The 23,564-nt window shown below is 37.7% G+C and overlaps 1 protein-coding gene across 1 annotated transcript in view; it reads right to left on the reverse strand.

The window, feature by feature from the left end:
• The window catches only part of ksr2 (kinase suppressor of ras 2), a 109,913-nt gene that overhangs the window by 24,586 nt on the left and 61,763 nt on the right, over positions 1-23,564 (reverse strand). Inside the window, exons 7-13 of the mRNA XM_080894727.1 lie at positions 8,114-8,183; positions 6,808-6,891; positions 6,382-6,467; positions 5,356-5,376; positions 4,960-5,069; positions 2,009-2,177; positions 1,540-1,581 (exon numbers count right to left, since the gene is read on the reverse strand). Of these exons, the coding sequence (XP_080750853.1) occupies positions 1,540-1,581; positions 2,009-2,177; positions 4,960-5,069; positions 5,356-5,376; positions 6,382-6,467; positions 6,808-6,891; positions 8,114-8,183 (582 nt within the window). The remainder of the gene's footprint in view (positions 1-1,539; positions 1,582-2,008; positions 2,178-4,959; positions 5,070-5,355; positions 5,377-6,381; positions 6,468-6,807; positions 6,892-8,113; positions 8,184-23,564) is intronic.

The following is a 23,564-nucleotide window of genomic DNA, read 5'->3' on the forward strand; positions in this document are numbered from 1 at the left end:
TGTGTGTATCTGAGAACAAAGAATGTATAAGCATGGGAGTCCAAAGACTCATACGTAAGAGGTAAAACTATGTATGTATTGAAATGAGAAATATATATATATATATATATATATATATATATGTAATTATGAGTCAAAATATATGCATGTGAAAGGAGATTGAAAGTAGCTACAAGCAGAATCTACACATACAATATGTAAACGGAGAATGTGTGTATGTAAGTGTGACAATTTATAAATATGAAAGGGAAATGGAAATATGTGCGAGTGAAGATTTATGCATGTGAAAAGAGAATATCTTGATGTGAGAGCATCAGAATGGCTTATATGGGCTCTTGTATCAAATGCTATATCTAAAGTTATATCCAGCATTTATTTTTCAACTCATCTGCTGTTTTCACTTAAATGCTTCGAAGATAGCTCTACAACCAAACTTTCTGACATTCTAATAGTGGTGATAACACCATATTCTGCTGTATGAAGCACATAGAAAATAGTTTGCATAACGTGTTATACTGGTGGAGATGTGAACAGGTTGGATTCTCCCAACTATTTTTTGCAAGCATTGATCTTCAACATGCAAGACAGAGTAAGGTCAGCTGTGCTGTTGTATCCACCTCTGAAAGACATCAGAGGATTCACTGCTAGACTTGTTGTCTGTATTGGCACACTTTGTCATTTTTTTTTTAATGCAAAAACACAAAGAGTGAGCCACAGAAACTGTTCTCTTTGTAGCATGGTGCATTATAAGCTGGCACCATCTCCTCACAGCGAGGGACATGTTTTTATTTTCTGTGTGGAGTCTGCACTGATGTTGTTGTGGATTTGCTCCAAAGACCTGCAAGCCAACAGGGCTGAAAGCTCTAAACTGTCCAGTGTTGGGAATCGGAGGCCCTCATATAATGATATCGGTGATCCATTTGATATAATGTCAAATTTTGTGTATCCCATGCCAGCAGAATCTCTGCAGATATATACTCAACCCCACCAAAGTGAACACTTGTATGAAGACCACATATTACTACATTTTTGTAGTCTTTTCAGAATAAGAGAGAGCAGTAAATTTGAGATGACTAAGACATTACATCCATGTATAGATTTTTTTGATTGATGGTGAACAGTAAGAAGTAGATGTGTTGTTACATAGTTTATAAAGGTAGCTGAAGTAAAGAGCATGTGTGGCAACAATAATCAGAACATGCTGCAGCTTGCTGAGCACTATAATTATGCATTTCCAAAAATCTGTCTCTTCAGATTTCACTCTTTACCTAACACCACTCCAGCTTGTCTCAGCTATAATAACCTGCCAAATGAGCAAAGACTGTATGGTACCAGTGTGGGCAAGAGCAAAGCGTCTGGATATTGACAAATCATTAGGAAGCCCAAATGAGACAGCATGAGTGGGTGTAGAGATTTTTCAAGCAGGCCAAGGTGAGGGGATGAAAACCACCAACAACATCAAAAGGGCCCTCCTTACTCATCCTTGGCTAGATGCAATGCATTATAGGAAGGGGAAATAATCAATTTTGAGGTACTTACCGGGGAATATGAACTGTTGCTTGTATTTGAAATAACTGGAGGCTGTGGAAGGCAACAAGAAGAGCTAGAGTTTGATAAAAGTTGGGTAGACTGTCCAAGTTCACATGGCAATTTGTTAGTTTAGTATTCAAAGTCAAATTAGTTTGAACCAATCTATGTTGCAATATCTATTTATTTGAGTTCATAATTTCAACTCAAGGTTCGGTTCTCAATCCCTTCTTTGGCATTTTATTTACTTTTAGCAAAGGAAAATGCTTCTATGAGAAAAAGAAATTAGCTCACAGTTGCAATTACTTAATTTTGCTTCAGCTCTGACATTCACTTCAGTCATTAGCATAATTCTTGCATTGCCAAATGCTAAGCTAAAAGAGCCAACATACCTTCTTTTAGCATTGTTATTGTGGGCATGCACCAAATGCACCAAACTTTTAGAGGGGAATAGGAATTATATGTGTATTAAATAAAATACCTGTTAAGTTGAACTGTTTCTGTTGCCTTGCTGACTGTGGGGAGGGGTGCAGAGGGGAGGGTGGCGTGGCACTGCTGGGCAATGGAGGAGCTGGGGAGGAAGGAGTGGAGGAGGTGGTGGATGAGGGGTTACTGCTGGAGTCCGGTTGGTATGGGACTGGGATGTGATCCTGAGAAGAGACAGAACAGATAAAGATAAGCATAGGCTTTATTCAGACTTAAGTATTTGTAATTTTAAGGTGAATTTATAGAGTCAAATTTACTAAGTGGGGGCAAATTAGCGTGAGGCTGCAATCGCTAAAAATGCCCCCATGAGAGACGATAGCTCTGTGGTTGCTCTACGAACAATGAGCTCATTTAAACCACAGTTGAGGTAATGACCAATGTAATCTACCAAGAGCAGCAAAAATTAATGGAACAAAAATAAGCAGAGCCGATGAGGGAAAGAGTAATGTACTAACCAAAATAATATAGTGTGAGTGCAGGTTGCACACGTGTTTCTCTCTGGAAACAGCATGGCAATTAAGATAAACAAGAGGCAGTTGAAGAGGAATCAATGTTTTTGGCAAACTCTGTGGTTAGAAGTTTCCAGGGACAGTATGAGTGTATATATGTGTGTCATCGCTGGGTAAATCTGACAACTCGGGTGAAGCACACGATTTATCAAGTGCATCGCTGCCTTACCGCAAACTCTTCTACTTAAAAAAATTGAAATGTGTGTGTTTGTGTGTGCGTGACTTGGGTGCATATTAAAGAAGTTGCTGTTTCATGCATCGTTTTTGTTTTCTCTACACAGCCAACTTAAAATTTTGTAAGATTAGACATTCATATAACACACGTAAGTCCCTTTCAGCCCCATTAACTGTTGTTTGGCATTAATTGTAGACATGCAATAGATCCCATGAAGATCTAAAACAACACGTGGCTATAAGTGTGTGCGATGCAGAGAAATACAACACACACAGAAACTGTTTTTATTGTGAGTTTCTCTCCAGAAATGTGACCTAAATCTCCAAAACTGCAATGTACAATGTTGCAATCTGCAATGAGGCTGTCCACACCTTTCAGTTGCACAATTGACACTGCACATATTTAATAAACACCAACTGTAGCTTTTAAAATCACTAAAAGAGAGTTTTATACTGACACAGTTACCAAATCTGGCCCTCAGTTTGTTAATTGTAAAAGGCTCTCACTCTGCTTTATTGTTGAACTCTCTCTCCGTCTAACTTGGAGCCTCTAGACTGATTTTCTACCTTCAAGGCAGAACTTTTTATTCATTTCAGTACAAAGTAAACATCAGAGACTTGGAACTTGCCTGGCAGATGTAATCCATCACAATGAGAAATGTAGTCAACTTTACTTTTCTGTAAAATGTTTCTCATCTTCTCATCTTATTCTCATCACATCAGATCAGTTCTTCAGCCGAAGATTTTGCAAAAATCATTTCAGATCTAGATGACAGCCCCTGACTAGACTCCATCTAGTTTAAATTCAAATAGTTACTTAATATAATCATTTCATACTGACGTCTAGTCATCCAAAGACTTGGGTGTAGCATTTTATTCATTCAAATAATTCAATTCATTTAATTTTCAGTGAAGTTCTTCCTGACTTTACAGACTTAAAATCAATTTAGAAATTAAACAATTTAGAAATTTTATCCAGAAAGCAAGCAAAAAAAAAAAGAAGTACCTGATATTGATGAAAAATAGACAATATTTTTTTGTTCAGCAGCCAACTGTTAAATCTCAGGTGCCCTTGAAATGCACCAACACGTAGAGATTTCAAACTGTTATCCAAAGAGAAAACACCAGACAAAAATTAGGCTTTTCAATATGATGGATCATCTTCCTCAAGCAAATTTATATAGTTTCTGCTACTTGATTTTGAAAGCGCACTGGATAGAGAGAAATCAATGGCTGCCTGGAAGGTGGTAAAGCAACCTGAAGAGTTAGGGAATACTTTGTAAAAACAAAAAGAAAAATAAATCAGAGCATCTGTAGTTTGTAACAAATGATCAAAGTCTATTGTATAAGCAATATAACAATCAATCAAATGCAAGTTAGATTTTAGGAAGATATCATCATCTCCTGCAGAAAAAGATTAACTCTGAAAAATTATATTAAAAAGTAAAGATAGTATCAATGTGGTATGTGCAGCTCAACTGGTGCACAGCAGATTGTGCACTGCCATATATTTTGATACCTAACGTCATTAATTTAAATTATGATAGAACCACAGTTTGAATTTGCAATTTGAAAGAAACATACAAACACAAGAAAACTAAATGAATTTAGTTTCTAATTCTTTAAGTAATTATGATACGAACATGAAATAAAATCCAGGGGTTAAATGGTTATTTTTTAATTATAATCACTCCACAAGATAATTGTTCCTAATAAACTTTAAATTACATTTATCACATCTGAAGAAATTAACAGAATTTAGTGATACCACCATTTTACTTTACTTAAGAATATTTCAAAGTTTATAACCAAGATTTGAGTTTTGGAAAAGTGAATCCATGAGAAACACAAAAAATATGTGTGTTGACAAAACTAACACACTCCAGTTTCTGAAAACCTCAAACTGTTAGACAAAGGCATACATAAAAGCTGTGGCTTACTCACATGTTCACACCTGCCCATTATTTCCTAACAAGCGTGTTTGTTTCACAGTCTTTCCAGCATGGTGTTACCACCATGGGAATTTAGTGATAAACTTTTTTCTCTGGAACTGAGCTGAATTTGATAGATGTGCTGGCTGTAAAATATCCAGTGTAGGAAAACAAATCCATCTGTGTAAACATCAATATTGCTGAAGATATTTTCGTATGGTTTCCTGATTCCAAATACACAATGACTCACAAAGCTCCCAAAAATAAATGAAAGCGATATGTAGGACAAGAAATACGCAGATTGTAATACACGGTTTATTTTTTACCCTTACCTTGTTGATTTTGTTGGTTTTGGGGAGCGTCTGACTGATGTGCAGGTCTGTGTACCTGAGCGGGTTGTTGATGTCACATGGCACTGATTCAGTCCGTACCAGACGAGCTACTGCAGAAAGAAAAAAAGCATAAAGGAACAATGAAGCACTACGGGAGATTGACATTAAACAATAATTGCCTAACAGCTTTAGGAAAATTAGACAAATTCTTTATCAGACACAGCTTTTAATGTGAAAAAAATGAACAAACTGCCTCTCCTTTAACACCATCCATCTTTTATCACACACACACACACACACACTGTTAAAACAAATTTCCTTAAGCAAACTATGTCATTAATAAACTGTCATTTTCTCTTACGAAGGCAGAGAAGACATCTAATTAGTGCTCTTTACCTTGAGTTGTTCCTTGATGATCTTATTTTGAGAAGAAGGAAGGCAGAGAGAGGACAAAAGAAAAAAAGAATCTTAATTCTCATTGCAGATAATAGGAATTTCTTCAGTGCTGTCTGTGTCAGTATAAACAGCTTATGATGCACATTTGTCAAACCTATATGGCTTAATTAATCAGGAGATAGCCTATACCTGCAGAAGCAGTTTCACTTTTACAAATGAAAGCTGAAAAAATATATAACTTCATTTGCTCAATGGAATCAGATATGTCCAAATTTAGTTAATCACAAGAGCTGTAGAGCCATGCCTTTGGGTTGCCTAAAACAAATGAGAGCTAGATAGCTTCACAAGGCTTGACAAAGGCATTAATCCTGGCTGAGCTGGCTAATAGTTAGGCCTCCCGTACTCTCACACAACGGTTTTAGAAGTCTTGTTAACCATTTATTTATTGCTTAATTATCTGTTAAACATAATAAAATAAAAACTAATAGTCAACAAGTGTAAAATAACGTCTTGATGCATGCTCAATCATCCAGATAAGTAAATCCCAAAAGGTTGATTCTGTTCATCTGGACGTCACGTTTTCAGTGGGACAAATGTTTCGTCACTCATCCAAGTGACTGACTTTACAACAATGGGCTGTAAAGTCAGTTCCTTGATCATTAATATGCAAATTCTCATGGCCATTGATCAACAACTACTGATCAAAGCCCATTGATCAATGGCCATGAGTACCATTCACAGAGAGTTGGGGAATGGCTGCAATCACAGCATTGTAAGATGGCAAAAGATGTACCCTTAGGCCCCCTCCTGGATTCAGAGATGGCCCTTCCTTTTTCACATAAATGGCCTCCTTGACTCCACGCTCAAACCTGGAATGCTTTCGCCATCTTACAATGCTGACAACTCTCTTTAAATGGTACTCATTGCCATTGATCAGTGATTTTTGATCAATGATCAACAAAATGTGAAAGTCCGTCAATTTTGTATAAACATAATATCAACATTGGAAATTACATCAAAAAATACCTTTGAGGGATTCCCGTCCGCCTCGCTGAATGATCAGTAAATGGCAAGGTGGGGCTTCTTTGGTGCATTTGTTGTGGCACTTCAGCCTGAGTATGCACGAAACAGAAACTTGATTAGTGTGTGTTTTGTTGTTATGTGGTGTTTATTACACAGCAATAACACCTATGCAAAGTGGGTGGAAAAAGAGACAGATGCAAATTGGAAATTTATTCAAGTAAGCTGAAAACAAAAGGGGTCACTGATGTGTGTCATGTCGAAAAACAATCAAAAGAGACAAAGAGATATAATTGAAAAACAAGCGGGATGGCACACTAATTAAACAAAGTAATGACAGGAATATAAGCGAATGTGTGCGATTAGATATTAATTACTAATGTGGACACTGACAACAATGGGTACTCAGCACTGACCAGTACTGATACCTACTTGCAGTTTTTACATTTCAGTCCAAACAACATTCCCTTTCCACATACTATGCATGTCTGGGACATCCAGTATTTCGTGGAAAACCTACAAGCCAAAAGAAGAGAAAGTGAGATTCCGAAAAAGGGCATCGATTTTTCACTTGTTGCACATCTATATGACATGAAGGAGCTGAGGATTACAATGAGAGGAACACGGGTTCTGACCTTTTGCCTTTCATAACGTTCTCTCATTCTGACAGAAGGCTTTTGGCAAACATATCTCATTCCCTGCCTAACCTTTCTGCAAGGATAATAGATGCCTGAAGAAGCTACTCCTCTGAAAGTGTTTACCTTCCTAATCTCCCTCACCTCCTGATTTAATTTGTGGCCATTTCATTTTCATCTTCCAGTAACACTGTGCGAACGAATAGGCTGTATGGTTTTTACATCAATATAACAATCAGTTTGAGTAACGGGGGTTCACAGGCCTGTGTCGCTGCTGAGGATTCCAACACAGTCTCTTCTACAATAAACAAATCCACAATGTACTTTGGTACCAACAACCAATTCCCTTCACACACTAAGTGGTCTGAGCACATATGTGACTATTGGCTGATGCAATGCCAGCAGTGTGGCTGGCTAATGGCAGGTGACTAATGTAGTCTGACAGAATCAAAATCTCTTTATTATGCCAATCTTTTTCATCAACTGAAAGGCACAACTTACTCCAACCAACTCCACCTGACTGATTTCTTTAGTAGGCTGTCAACTATGAGTGATAATATGAAATTAAGAGCCGATTCTGCTTAAAAAAATTTATCTTTCAGCACAGGAGAGGCTCTAAAGTGGTGGGTTATTCACTACTTTCCTAAATACATTTATCATAACATGCCAACAATATGATCAAGGGCACACTTCTGAAAACTGCAAACTGACATCAAGGAGGCTGCTGGATGGAATAATGGTATTTCTTAAAACCATTAATCACCTTAATCTTCAAATAACAGCTATATACATTACATTTGTGCTCAGTTTGGCTCCGTATAAAGATGCTTAGAGCTCCTCTTTCCACCTCACAGACTTTCAACAGGAAAAACACCCACGATCTCGAGGTTGCTAAAATCCTCCAACTAATACTGTAGCTATTGTTTTACTTTTTAGATCATAAGCACCCTGCTTGGAGTCAAGCAGGGTGAGAGTGAGAAAGAAAACTGAGTAAGTTACACAAGAAGCCCTTTTTAATTGGACTGCCATTCTATCACAGATGTGAGCATATGCACAGAAGGAACCTCATCCACACTCACCCACATATTTTCCTTTAGGCCTACCTGTGTTTTATTGAGTTTCCCAGATCTCGTCGGGGAATCTGTGGGGACCAGCGAGGCACTGAGAGAGTGTCTGGAGATAGAGTGGAAAGGAGAGGGCAGAGGCATGGTTTTTACTTTTTTAAGTCTGTCAGTATGTCTTTCAGAATTGACTAAATGTCTGGTATTGTGTATCACATTTAGCATGTATGGCATTTCAAGGAATAGACTGTTTTTGTAGCAACAAACTGATATTTTGGTGTCAGCTTTAATTAGCTGTAGAGAGTCAGGTTTAACAAAATGCTGTCCTTGTTATCAAGATAGAGTAGGTAGGTAGGTAGTAGAGGCTGAGGGAAAAAATCAATAGAGTATAGCGTCATGATATTTTGCATGGCAATATCTTATCGATATACTGACACAAAAAAATCCATATCTTATTATATAAATTGCAAATACAATTTGTTAGTACAAATGCTACAGAATGCTACTCTTGGCTGCTCCCTTATTCACAAGGGGTTATCACAGCAGGTAGTGATGCATGTTTGATTTAACAGAGTTTTACAATGGATGCTCTTAATGACACAATCCCAAATAAATTTGTGTCTCTTCCTGGGGGGTGTTCGCTTGTTAGGATAAATATAGTATTTAAACCACTACACCATAGATTAATAAAATCAATTAAAGTCCACCGGATGGCACTGTTAACTTTTTTCTATTAAGGTTAGCAGAGGTGACAATGTGCTGGATGAAGTTGGTAAAACAATATTATAGATTGGAGAAAGCCAAGGAAGCACCATCCGTGCTTTAACAGGGACGAGACAAAGACGATGGATGTGACACATCGCATTTACAAAGTCAAATCTCCCACACCACCATCATATGATAACAATAGCCAAGGACACCAAAGCAAACTTTAAATCAGCTCAAGAAATATGCAGTGAGTATTAAATGAAAACTAGTTTCTACAAAACCTCCTTAGTCTAATAAGGATCTCACTTTTTCCATAAAAAAGGAAAACCTTATTGTATCAGTGGATAATTAGCGGGAAAACCTGGATTCAAAGCAGAAGAACAGCTGTGTAAATAAATGATAATCTGATTGTTCTACCAGTTTTCCAGACAATTTAAAAACAGGCAGAATGCTGATGGGGCACCATCTTTGTGTATGGGTGTAACAACCAGAGGTGGGACCAAGTCATTGTTTTGCAAGTCTCAAGTAAGTCTCAAGTCTTTATCCTCAAGTCTCAAGTCAAGTCTCAAGTAATGTCAGGCAAGTCAGAGTCGAGTCTCAAGTCACTGGTGTAAAAGTCCGAGTCAAGTCACAAGTCTGAAACTTTGAATTTCAAGTCCTTTCGAGTCTTTAAAAAAAAAAAAGAAAAAATAATGTTGCAGTTATGCTAAATGTAAATATTAGACCATGTAATTTTTTAATCTGTGTTTTTCTCAACACATGACAAAATAGTGAACTTAGAAAATATACACAAATTGTGAAATTGCACCTCTTTAAAATGCAGCTCAATTAAACTTAGCTCCAAGAATAATTTTCACGGACAGTTCTGAGATAAGCTGCATGTTATTCTTGGATGCGGTTGTAGGACCGGCTTTAAAATCGCATGACAAAAATATCATACATATTAAAAAAAACTGCATCACCAACGTAGCCTGGACAACATTTGCTAGTTAGATGAAGTCAGCTATCTCATCGTAGCATATTTATATGCATATTTATAATTATACGGTTCTTGGAGTGAGTGCATACACTCATGAAGTTTAGTAACTTCCGGTCACTGCAACAAGCCCAGGTACAGTTTACCGACGGATGGGTGCAGGACTTTGAAATGCACCGTGTAGAACGAAAGACCATCGTACGTATCATAAGTTTACCAGTCTCACAAATTGTCGTCATAAATACACATTCGTTAACCGTTTATTAATAGGACCTTTGAGCTCAACGGTAATTAATTAGTAGTGGAAATAATTTCTGGTACGCGTTACAGAAATGTAGCAGTGACAATAATACTGTATGCTGTAATCGTACTGGGCAATTAGTGATACAAAAAACCTGTTTTATCCTGTGAATAAAAGTATATGTTTTTGTCAATGTACCATAATAACAGAAGCGAAACGCAATATTGTGTCAGGACAATTCACTATTTATGCACAATAAATAAAGGAGCATAGCGCGACAATTTCTGTTCAGTGCCAGACTTGCTTGTAACCTATATCACCAATTATGTTATGAAAATGACGTATTAACTACTAAAAAACACTGACCTTCGTGTAAATGCTTGGAGCAGACTAACCTGTGAGCTGGAGTGTTCTGGGACGTTATATTTGATCTTTGAATGGCTGCAATCCAGACCATCCGTCGCGTCTTTGTTACTTTGGAAACATGGCTCGAACAATTTCTCTTCAACGACGTAATCCGATAACAACCGATCTCTTTACCCGTCGGCTTCCCGTGGCTGTCATGCGACCGGCTATTGCAGTTAATAATACAACAGCTTCTTGACATTTTTGTGTTTCTTTTTATCGCTGTATAACTGATTTTAATTGAAAGCCTGCGTGCGCTAGTACCGCTTGCCACGAGTTCCCAGAATCCTTTACGGTTCTACCCGTGAATGACGTCACATTTTCAATCTCTATATAATATGCATGTTAAATTTTATATTTGGGGTAAAATATCAAGTCTTTTCAAGTAAACCGGTTCAAGTCCAATTCAAGTCCCAAGTCATTGGTGTAAAAGTCCAAGTCAAGTCACAAGTCTTAGAACATTTTTTCAAGTCAAGTCTAAAGTCATAAAATTAATGACTCGAGTCTGACTCGAGTCCAAGTCATGTGACTCGAGTCCACACCTCTGGTAACAACAACTGATTTCCAAATACCTGTGTCTCTCAGATCCTTCATCATTATTGTGCCTATACCAAAAAACATCACTAACTCTGGAACGTTGCAATAATTTAATAATTTTGAGAACCTCTAATCCTGAAAAATACCCAAATTTAAAGTCTGTTTGATCTGAGCGCATACTGATGTCACTGACTGAAAATCCCTGAACAATCGTGGCTACTGAAATAGAGGTTAATAGACTGCATTACTTTTACCAAACTATGTATTAAGTTTCCATTTATTTGAATTTTGAAGGGTTTTTTTCTTGACAATATCATCCTGTCATTTTATTTAACTGATCCCAATTTTACTTTGAGTTGCCTTCTCCTTTTTTTTTTTTAATTAAAGAAATCGGGCTTTTCCTTGCAACTCCTTTCTCTCTCCTGTAGCTGTTGTAACCAGCCACATTTATTGCAGCACTGGCGCTATTTTCATTAATCCAGGTCTCATATAAACATAGGAAGTCCAAATAGGGGCTGGGGATGATAAACTCCCCCACTTTTACATTTTATGCTAGTTATATTCAGATTCTTCCTGAAAGATCCTGCGGCTTAGCTTTAGAGCCGCAAATAACTTTGGAAAAATTTTCTACTAGCAGTATTAACAGTCCATGGTTTACTGATGCCTGGAGCTGGCTTTGAATCTTGACTTCTGAAACCAGAAAAAGTTGAACAATGATGTTTTAACATCATCTTCAAATTCACTGGAGTCTGCAATTGGCATTTGAACACTGTTTGACACCGTGCTGACCTCCTTATTTTTGAGTGGCTGCTTTTCACTGGAAATTCTTCATCCTCAAAGGCCACCTCCAGTCCTGCCACAGAGTTAATCAAGTCAACACCACACAGGTGAGCCAGGTTATACGGCGGCCGCTCCATTTGTGCTCCCTCTTCTCCAATAGCTTATTCTTAAGCGGTCCAGGAGATGGATAGATATCCCCAGGGAATAGCAAGCAGATTGTAATGATCAGCACATTGCTCTGATGCACTTTGTGTTATATTTTAGCATATTACTTTTTCCCGTTGTTTATGGAAAACAAAGGTTTGTGGCCAAGGCATGCTCTCCATATCCAACACTCTTAGCTCCTTTTAATTGATGGCCGACTGTACTAAGTATATAACAGCTGTAACCACATGAAACAGTATTACCGCAAACTTGAAATTGTTGTAATAGATTAAAACATACTGATGATTAAAAATAAACCAGTAGAATCACAACCAGAACTGATCCCCCTGTAACAATCTTAGCATCTGTACTGCACTGTGCTGAGATTTTTAACTGTCTTGAATGTTTTCCATGTGTGAATAATCTCTTGTAGAGGGGTGGACTTCAAATTGCTTGGTTTTATAATCCTTCTCAGACTGAGAAGCAGCAATAATTGCTTCATTGATCAGAAACCATTGCTGATACAGTTCCTCCTTAGCTTCACAGGCATCTGAATGCTCCTCGACATCCTCCAGTGCCTCCACAGGTCTGCATTCAGTGAAATTAGACTAGACTAATGCAAACACTTTAGTTTGTCAGGTGCATGCCAAATTTATGACACGTTTTATCAACAGCGTTATTCAGTTGGTCTGTTTGATAGACTGATAAAACAGGTACTGACAAAGTCTGCTTTTGGAGATACAATTTCCAATTGAAAAAGCAATAAATTGCAATATATGTTATTTCAATACTTAGTATATTGCAAAAAATTTTAAACTGCAATAATATTTTATTGTGCATTAATGATAAAACCATATTGTGGAGTCTCTGGTGATTCCCACTTTAAGCTCGATTGGTATCTATGTAGGCAGGTAAAGTAAATAAACAGATGAGTATATGAATAGGTATAAATAATAAGTATTGTATGAAACGAGCGAGACTACACAATGTAATACATAATAAAAAACTTCTCTCTAATGCCCGTTGCAACCTTTTGGGATGAAAACAGAATAAGCTGAATCAGTACCACCTGTTTGAATTGTTTGCTGTAGATATCCCTTGATAGCCAAGCTACTTTAGTGTTATCTGTAATCTATTATAAAGAATTCTGGCTTAAAAAAGATTTTTACCATGAAAACCTTTCACATGGTCCATTAGTGCTTTCAGTAACTGAGCAGCCCGATTCATTCATAAGCCACCTCTTAATACCAGGTGAAAACAGCATCCAACACTGAATTGCCTGTGAAGGCGGCTGGATGTGGTAGATATGCATTGAGATGATAGCACACTCTAAAGATGTGCTGGCTGCAATAATTCAGTAAGAAAAGAGCAATGCTGAAAAATGCTGACATAGTCAAGGGTCATGGTGGAAAAACCCATAATAAAAGCTCATTTTTGGGTGTTATTTCAATTTCTGCAGAAACTGCACTACCACAAGTCCACAGGTAATTTTCAGTTACACTTTTACCAAAAAAATTAAGAGGAAAACATATCAAAAAAGCCATTATAACACTTACATATTTCTCAGAAGAGTCAATTTTTTTTTATTAAAGATGTTATGTATGTTATGATAGGAATGCTAGCTAGAGCAGTCTAAAGCTGACAATAAGGAGCAGGCTGCAGATAGAAAGATGCATTTCTAATAATTATTTCTAATTTTCAATATTATTTTCACACTTGGCTCTAATAATTCAGCAATTATAAACATAAATCTGTCATAATGTGTCACAAATGTACATGTCCCACATTGGGAGAATAAATTTGTTTCATGAAAACACCACAACTGTATATATGCAGTATTTTGAGATTGTCAGTATACACAGTTTTATTTAAAATGACTCCCAGAAACTTTTGCACAACTGCAAATGCTTGTGCCACCAGAGCACGATGAATGCGAGTTTCAAAGCACTTCCATCTTTTATACTATTTATAGTTTCAATGCTCAACTTTTTATGCTCAACTGACTACCAGAATACACATAGTATTTATAGTTTCATAAAGATTTGGGTATCTACTATATATCATCCAGTCTTGCTAATAACACTTGCTAGCATTAGCGGATAACATAGCCCTACACCATCTCAGTCAAATACGGTCACTTTTGGCTTAAATAAAACCAACGTGGTGGTGATCAAATTTCTAACATTAAGGCATCCACATGGAGTTTTACAAAACTCTGTCCTTATCCATTCAAATCTAGTAAGGGTTTAAACATATTGGCATAAGCCTGATACCCAAGTCATTGGCATTGAAGCAAATTAAAGTAAAAAGAAGAAGAAAGTTTTATATTATGTTATTTTTTATAATGATTTATATTTACTAAATTACTAGGTTTTCTTTAAGTACATTAACAATTTTCTTAGATTTTTGTTACTCGAACAAGGCGTTTATCACACAAGTTTCTAAATGGCCTAATGTACTTTTAGTAACACTTTTTCAGCACGAGCGACTGGTGTTTGAAGTTTTAATAACTGCAAGTAAGAAAGATAAGGAATCTTATTTTTTTCATCTGTTGAAAGGCACAGTCAGTTCTAGTAATTCATTACAAGGCAGCAAGTAATCAGCAGCTGTCGACAGTGCTAATGTCATGGCCCTGGTGCCTTGAGCATTTCCTGGTTCCTGAAACACCCTTCCTCCACTCCTCCTCCACTCTCTCCAGGGGCTTGGTGTCTTCTCTCCACACTCCGATGCATTGCTCAATTACACTCAATCAACCTGATAACTCAATATAAAGGGAACTGACATCATCTGCTTCTTGTCCCCTTTGTTGGCAACTGGCAGATGATTGGGCTTGTCAGTGGTGGGACCAGAGAGGTTTGTGTGTGGTTTTAACAGCGATGATTTTCTTTAACAAAAATCTTCTATGATCCTGGGACTCCTACAAGAGCAGGTAATGAGCATTTATGTCAAGAGAACACAATGAAGGCAGTCAAGTAAAAGCATAAGCTTAAGACATGACAGAATATTCTGTTTCAAATATGCTTTGCCCTCAACAAGCTGGTGCAGTTGGCTTGTGTCTACTAATGTTTTAATTTTTCAGTTTCACATTTGATTGTGATAAAATTAGGTATATATTAGATACAGATGAACTACATTAGCTTGAAATCCACAGGAACTGTCTCATGATAACAGCCCCCCTTTTACTGTTCAGAAGCTGATCATTTTAAAGGCAGATGCCCTGTTGGTGCTGCTTCAAATTCAACAAAATCTTTAATTACACAAAAATCAGTGGAAAAGCTTGACTCTTATATTCATTTTTGTTTTTTATGTTAAGAAATACATGGAATAAACATGACATGAGCCTCAGCAATGAACTACAGGTGGTTGGGTACACACCTTCATCTCTTTAACAAGGTAAACAGCTTTACTGACCCCTGCTGCTGGGTGGAATCGACAGGTGGCATGTGCAGCATGAGGTCGTTGTGTGGCTGCTATCACTTGTCTGGCTTCTTTCATACGACAATATGAGGTTGCTTGACTGTACTGTTATATATCAAATATATCAGCTGCTCTTGTATTGCTCCATAAGAACTTGCTATACCATTAAGTGTACTAACTTGCACCATGCCTGAGAACCATTATCTGCAACACTACTCCCCTGCTGCAGTTACAATGTCCTAATGATCCAGGTCGTAATAACCTAAAGTTTGTTTCAGCATTACAGTTTTTGTCCTAGTCTAATGTCACAACTAAACACGCATTTGTTACACTTAGAAGTAGTCGTGTTATCTCACTACGAATGAAGGTGAAATAAATGCAGTGGAGTTTTAAAGACTCACACACAAACAGAACATTTGATCAGTAAACAGAAAATTAAACTAATTAAAAACTGAAATTGAGCATCTGCGGAGGTGCCACCATATCGGTTTAACAGTCCGGGGAGGAACAACAAAGTTGAAGCAATTTGACAGGGGTAAAAGAGCACATGTCTGCGTACGTGGTCACACATGGGTGACATCTAGTCACCTGCCGAAACTATCAAAACTTTGAAAAATCCAAAACCATCATAGAAATATAAACTAGGGTCCATTCTTTCTAAGTGTTTGCTTGTGTGTGCTTGTGTGTGTGACAGATGAGCCTCCAGGAGCTGACAAACCCCAAGGCGCCAGACAACAGTGTCCTCCTCCATCTTCTCTTATTGGCCTCAGCCTAATTAAGCTGAGGCCTTCCGTCCCCCTCCTCCACTTGCTTGTCATATGACACGCGTCAGGCCATGGGGTTGAGCATGTGTGTGTGTGTGAGAGAGAGAGAGCTGATGTGTATGTGTGTGTCTATTTTTATGAAAGTTAAAAAGAAAAATCTAACTACACAGAATCGCAGGGATACGCGTTTCTCTTTGTCCGTGGGTTAAACAGATGGGGCGGGTGTGTGCATGTGTGCAGAGATAAAGAGACTGCTCAAGTCTAGGAGCCTACTTACAGCCAAATATAGTTTATTTGACGTTAGACTGAGATGCCTCTCTACCTGATTGACTGAACGCTAAACACTATTCTCCATAGAGAAGAAATTTGTACTGCGGGTAGAGGAGAGAAAAGTGAAGCGAGCGACAATTGAAAAACACAGAACACAAACAACATGAAAAAAAAAATCAGACACAAATTCTAATCATTCTCATTGTCAATGCTATTACCAAATCATCTCACCCACACCTACTCTCATCATTTTCAGAATTATCAAGGTCGAAGAGCTCAATGGACAGATTGCAGCACTTTGGCAGTTTGGATAAAAGCTTCAATCAAATGGTTGAATGCAATCAACGGCACACATAACTGGCACAGTACAATCAAGAGATAATCAATAGCTTACGTCTGGAATACCAAACAAATACAGCAGAACACACCATTAGAACAGACAGTTTCTATGAGAATGTGAAGCATGTTTAACAAGATAAGGGTCTGACATGAGGGTATACATACAACGGACTGGGCAGAGCAGCAGAAAAAGTCAACGGGACTGTAAAACTGTGTGGGTGTTTGCTGCATAATGTGCTGCATTATTGTACATGAGTGTTATAGGAGTGACATGTTGCACACTCCATCTTATTATTCTTATTGTTCCCCAAAAATTACACAGTTGAACAAAGTATTGTATTTGTTTGTGGAATAGCACAAGACATAAATGAAGGAAGGGGTGATATTTTTTTTTTCCTTTTCTATTCCCATGTGACAAAAAAAAACAAAAAACGAGGAACAGGAGAAAAGCAAGGTTGCACAGTTGCTATGACAACAGCAACACGCCGATCTGGCTTTTTTTTTCTTTGCAAATATACATATATATATATATGAGTGTGTGTGTTAACATCTTTGATAAACAAGAACACATAGATACATAACTGCAAATAGCATATATGCACATGCACAAAAGCTGTGATACACTGACAATAGCAATCACAACGCTGGAAAAACAGCAATTATCTTGAATGAAACAAGTATCTCAACACTGCCTTATAGATGGTGGGAGTCTTTTAAGATTGCCGGTTTAAGCATGCCAGTGAGGCAGAGGGAGGAGGGATGGGAGAACAGATGATGCCTGGAGGTCTTATGGCTCGGTAAAGACTTCCTCAGTTGGAGAACTCGAGCTTCTTGGAGCATGCAGACAAGCAACCCAACCAACAGGCACAGCATGTTTTAGTAGTGAGGCAAATCTTAGCCAACAAAAGGCTTTCAGGTTCCACCTTATGTCCCTATGCACACATGTTAAGGCCCATTGCTTTTGGAAAACACTGACAGCAACAGCTATTTATTGGAGTAAATACAAAAATTTGCTGAGCAAAGTGAGCCCTTATGCCCCCCCACGTGCCACTCCATCTTATATAAAACTGAATAAACAAAGTAAATTAGGGGAATGCTTCTGTGGTGCACATATCACTCTGTAACTTAGGATAACTTTAGAGGCTTTTGTCAATTTCTCAAAATCGGTTGTTTTTGTTACATTATCCTGCTGGCTAGTTGTCTATTAAACCATTTTGTTTAGATTAGCTGAGCTGTCAGTGGGATCTTTTGTACACACAGTGTTAAGAAAGACTCCTCTGACTTGTGGCATTTCTTTCTAACACCTTTGAGCTAATATAAAGCAAGGATCAGTCTGACACTAACTAACCAGTGTTTATGGACCCATCTTCAGAGTTTCAGGGTAAGACCTCGATGAGAAAGTTTTAAGCCAGATTGAAAGTAAATTAGGTCCTGCTAACAAACTTTTACAGTCTGGAAAGCAGTTTTTACTTAGTAGTCTGATGGTACAGGACAAGACAATTAAATGAAAAGTTATTATATAGTCTTAAACAACAAACAAACAAATAACAACAAACAGTAGGGGAGCATTGGTTGAGAGGCCAAAAACAGATACACATCCACACTTACAGCAAATTTTAGAATTGCCAGTTAACCTTGCATGTCTGCAGACTGTCAAAGAGAACATACACATGCAAAAAAAAAAAAAATTGCAGTCAGGGAAACAAATATGTATTAGGGCAAAGGACAGTGCACTACTCTACCTTCTTTCAATGCTGTATTTATTTTTTTTATTAAAGTATTCTGATTTTGTGGTTTTGATCAAGAATAAGAACAATTGTTATAAAAATGTGGTTTAGTAAGTTTTACTAGCCACAAAGCAACAAAGTGATGACTCTCCAAGCCTGAGTCATCATGTCAACATCTGTCTTTTCAGTTTTATGTACTAATAGCTGTGTGTCTTTCCTAGAATACTGAACTGAGACCGACTAAACCGTTCTTCTTAGATAGCCAGTTTTCCTCACGCTGTTTTAATTTCAGTGGTTATTTAGAGCCCTTATCTATTTGCCAATTCTCAAAGGGACCTCCATTGTGGTACCACATTTGGTTGCTAGGAGATCTGTGATGCAACACGCAACTGCAAAGCATCTATGCAAGGTTAGGCAGAGTGGGTGACGTCATTGGCAAACATGTAGAATTAAAAAGAGTGAGTTGTGTACCAAGCACATGAACATTTAAGCCATTTATATCCACAAGCACACACTCTCAGACTCCCACACTCTCCATCCCTCCCTCTCTCGTTCTATCTTACTCACGCACAAATACACACATCAGTTTTGCAGCAGGCGTGTGTTTTGGTCCGTTGCCAGCGCTTGTACTGGATCTTCAAGTGGACACAAGGCATCATCACAAGCTAGGGAGTCTATCTAAGCCAACTGTGTGAACTCAAAACAGCCTGAGGCACTAGAGGTGAGCTGCCCATACAAAAATGTCCCTCTGTGGCTATCATAACTTTTCAGATTGGACAAACAATGACTTATCATACCACCTGGAGCGAGAACGAGAGCTCAAGAAAATGAACTCTCACTGGCATAGCCATTCTAATGTTTATTGCGTGTAGGTGTTTGGTTATATGTGGTGTACGTGTCAAAACGTCAGTAAATAGTTTCACTTTTTAGAAGCAAGAATTTTCCCCTTTTTTTCTTGTTTCTCTGTTTTTTTGAAGGGGCATCGGTGGATAATGAAGTTGCAGAAACCTGGGCACAAATGTTTGCTTGGCAAGAGCCACTTGCTTTTCAGTAATTAGACATAATTTCGAACGGGATAAACTAGTTCATCATCAAATCATTATAGAGAGCAATTTACCTCACTGGATAATGAAAAGAACCCATCACAATACAACTTCAAATGAAAAATAAAGCAGACTTTTATCTTTTTTTTTTCCCCATCAGGAAAACTTTCTGCAACAAGATAAAAAAAATAAAGTTCTTTAAACCAGCAATCACACTTACACTGCGCTCTCCGGGTCCAAAGAAGCAACATTACACTTTCACAGCTGTTTGTTATGTTGGCAGTTCAGCTATCCTGGCGATAATGTGAGGTTAAAGGAGTTTATGCGCTAATAGAGCTTTTTCACAGCAGACATTTTGGCATACCATAGCATGAAAAGCACAGCTGTGATTAATACTATAAATGATGAGTGCCTTCCATTTAGGTGAGCCAATTCCAGAGTCCTAATAATGACCATGTTGGCATTGCTTTCTGACTCAGTTACTAAAACCCGACTGCTTTAAAAAAAAACATTTCACCTGCCATATTCATGCTCTGATGAGTCAAAATAGCTCCTCTTAGAGTACTGTGCAGTATCAAGCCATCCCTCATTTCTTTATGTTTTACATAAATATAAATACAGTATATAAGGCAAAAACAGTTTGCACAATTAAAAAAAGCTTGAATGTCATTATTTAATTCTTCAACAAAGCCTGAACTCTCTTAGGTAAGCCGGTTTGTAATTTCTTTAAGTCGTCTTCGGGACTAGTTCTCCAGGCTTCTACAAAGCTATTCTTTGCATGTTGGCTGCCTTTTGTTCTGTTCTCTGTCAAGGTGATCCCACATTGCTTCAGTGTTGATGTCCAGGCTGTGAGGAGGCCAGTCCATGACTGATAGTGTTCCATTGTGTGTTTGTCTGACTAGGTATGCTATTACTGTATTGGCAGTCTGTTTGGGATCCTTGTCATGCTAAAAAAAATGAAGCCGCTGCCAATCAGATGCTTTCCAGATGTTATTTCATGGCAGGAGAAAATATGATGGTACTTTTCTGTGTTTATAGTCCCATAAACTTTGATGAGATCTCAGCACCGCTGGCTGAAATTCAGGCACAAACCATTACAGAGCCTCAACCGATGGTGGTAGACTCACACTATTATACTCCCTCCTTGCTAGATTTTTGCCTTTTTTTATTATGTGACTTTTAGATACTGTATATTTACTCTAGATCATGTTTTAGGCCTCTTACTTCTTCTTTATCCTCCACTTAGTCAGTTTCCAAAAGTGTTTTAACCTCCTAAGACCCGAACTCTTCCACAGCATGCATTTTAAATTTTTCTTTGATATTTGGGCTGATTGGGGCCCGATGAGTGTAAAAACAAAGAATTACCAGATTTTTTTTAACCTGATTTTTGTTTCTAAGAAAAATAAGAGCCACATATGAGGATATTCATTTAAAATTTTGATAGAACAGTAGCAGTATAATGTCCTCGTAAGTGGATATCAGGCCCTTGTAGAGCAAAATTCAGTATTTTGGTCTAAATAACCCAAAATGTGATGTCCACATATGTGGACACCAGGTCCTAGGCGGTTAAGGACATACCACATGCTATACTGAGATGCCACGATTTTTTCTAATAGTTCTTTGGGAATCAACCTTTTTGTGCAAAAATACTGTGTTATCTTTGGCATTTTTCCGAGATTCAACTGAAGAAACTAGAGCATATTATGTGTTTATTATGTGCTTTTGTGACAGGCTGCTAGGAAACAAAAACAAATCCTAAAATTAAATTCAAACAAATTTCTCTAAAAATGCACACGTACAAGGACCACACTAAAAATAAATGAAAAAGCTGCCAATGTCTGAAGAAAAGGTCCTTCAGAAGAACTATTGCTCAAGGCCTCCTAAAAATGAGAAGGAAAGTCCAGCACCTAGGAAGCAAAATATAAAGAAATTAGGTCTGACTGAAGATTTTTGCACAGTTCTGCATGCGATACACCAACGTGTACATGTAAGATAAATCAATTTTATCGCATTTAGGACAGTCATTTAATTTCCCAGCCAAGTGTGGATTTACCATGTGCAGTGCATTTGAAGTGCATAGCATGATGGTATTATTTTTACTGGGGCTTTTTAACTCAAATAGCTCCATTAAAAACTCAGCTTACAAATATCCTCCCTTAGATGTGATGCATCGATTGGAATCACCCAGTAGGAATGGTAGAAATGTCAAAATGCAAGCGACAGATGATTAATAGATATAATATGATAGAATAATAGACTTATTATTTTAAATTGAATAAAGATCAACACACACAATAACCAGTAGCTGCAGATTAAATGAGAAACTATCTGCAGCTTGTCTCCAGAACCTAACAATGTGCCAAGGAGTGCCTGAGCCGAAATACACCACTGTAATGGAATTATATTTGTAATCATAACCAGCTTCTCAAGGTGGAAAGCCAAACAAACTGCTGACGTCTCAGCTTCAACTGGGCACTGACTCATCCCTGGCAGACAGCGTTTGGTCCTGGTTACCTCAGCCAGTCTCGTAGCTCCTCCGTATCTTTTGATTCAAACGACTTGCAAGATAAGTAATAACACTGCTGGCTGGAGGGCCCTGACGTATGAGATGGCTGTGATACCATAAACCCAAACATAGACACGGGATGGATGTTTAGCCTGGCTGACCTGGCAGTTGCATACTTGCCCAAATGCTCACTCAAGCGTTCACACACACAAACAGATTGCTGAACTACTATTCCTCTGGGCAACTTTGTAAACATTGTTTTTTCTCTGCTCTGTTATTTATAATGAAACACAATGAGCAAATAGTGATCTGATGATTCACGCTGTCTTTTTTCGTTAAGCACAATTTTGCCATGCCGGTCATTGTGTCAGCTATTGTGTAAAATTTTGTTTGTTATTTTATCAAACAAGTACATTTTTCCACCTGGTTATCAATATGATAAAATAGATTAAGCAGATTTTGTAAAAGCTTACAGTTAATTTAACACAGATAGACGTACTCCCTTTTTTTCTTTTGCAGTCAGTGCTCGAGTTGTAAATAAATAAATAAAGTTCCACATAAAAACAGAACTTGGATGTTGCCCTTCAGCATTTAGTGTAATTGACACCGGCACAAACAGTCTTTCTAACAGTCAGCTGTACTGAGGAAAACTGCAAAGCACGCCTCAAGGAAATAGCTCACATTAAAGTGAGAAATCACAGGTGATATTTCAGAGCGAGCAAGCTCAATGACTCCTCCCAAAGAGCCTTAAGGGTGTATGAAGCTGTACGACTCCTTCAAACTTGTCCACAGTAGAGCGCTTATTTTGGATTGCGGGTATAAAGGCAGGTTTCCAAACCAAGCTGTGATACCCACCGTGTCTAATAATGCTTTCTAGTACAACAGGATAAAAAAAGGCAATGTGTACTTCCTCCAACTCCAAAACTCTTTATCTACGTAAGAAGTTTATTTGTGCTATAGCCTAGAGCAGACCGTGTTAACTTGGACGATGCAGTTTGGTGGTTTTTCAGTTCGCACTCCCACGACACATACGGGAGGGGACATATAGAAGTATTTTCAATGAGAATAAAACAGTAAATCCATTCTCTGATCGATTTATGTTGTGTTTTTACAAACCGTGCTCACCTCACAGAAGCCACCACTTCTTATTTGGTCAAGCTTAAAGCTCACGTTGCAAGTTCTGATTTGCACAGTGTGAAAAAAGATACTTTTATTGTGGGTATTCACAGTCGTTTACAGCATGCTCACTTTAATGTTCTCCAGCTGCATAAAAGGATGTGCTGTGAGAGCAGATCTGTTGCTCAGGTAGCATGATGAGTTGACTAGAATCATCATCAGGACAAACCTACTCTTCAACATGGTGAGATAATTACTTATTTACTTAAAAAGAAACACTGCATCTTTTATATATTATCTGTGGGTATAAGCCAGCATCTCTGGCTTAAAATATCTGTAAATAACTCACAATGGAGGCACCAGGTTTTCCATCTCTTATTAAGCTAATGGAAAAACAAATCTGAATTAGAAATAATAATTCATACATCACTGTTTTTCCTTATAACATACTTATTAATATTTTATTACCGGTAATAATTTTCTATCAGAAATCAAGTATGAACCTCCTTAAACCAGAGAT

This window comes from Rhamphochromis sp. 'chilingali', assembly GCF_963969265.1.
Source record: "Rhamphochromis sp. 'chilingali' genome assembly, chromosome: 10".
Classification (NCBI taxonomy): domain Eukaryota; kingdom Metazoa; phylum Chordata; class Actinopteri; order Cichliformes; family Cichlidae; genus Rhamphochromis; species Rhamphochromis sp. 'chilingali'.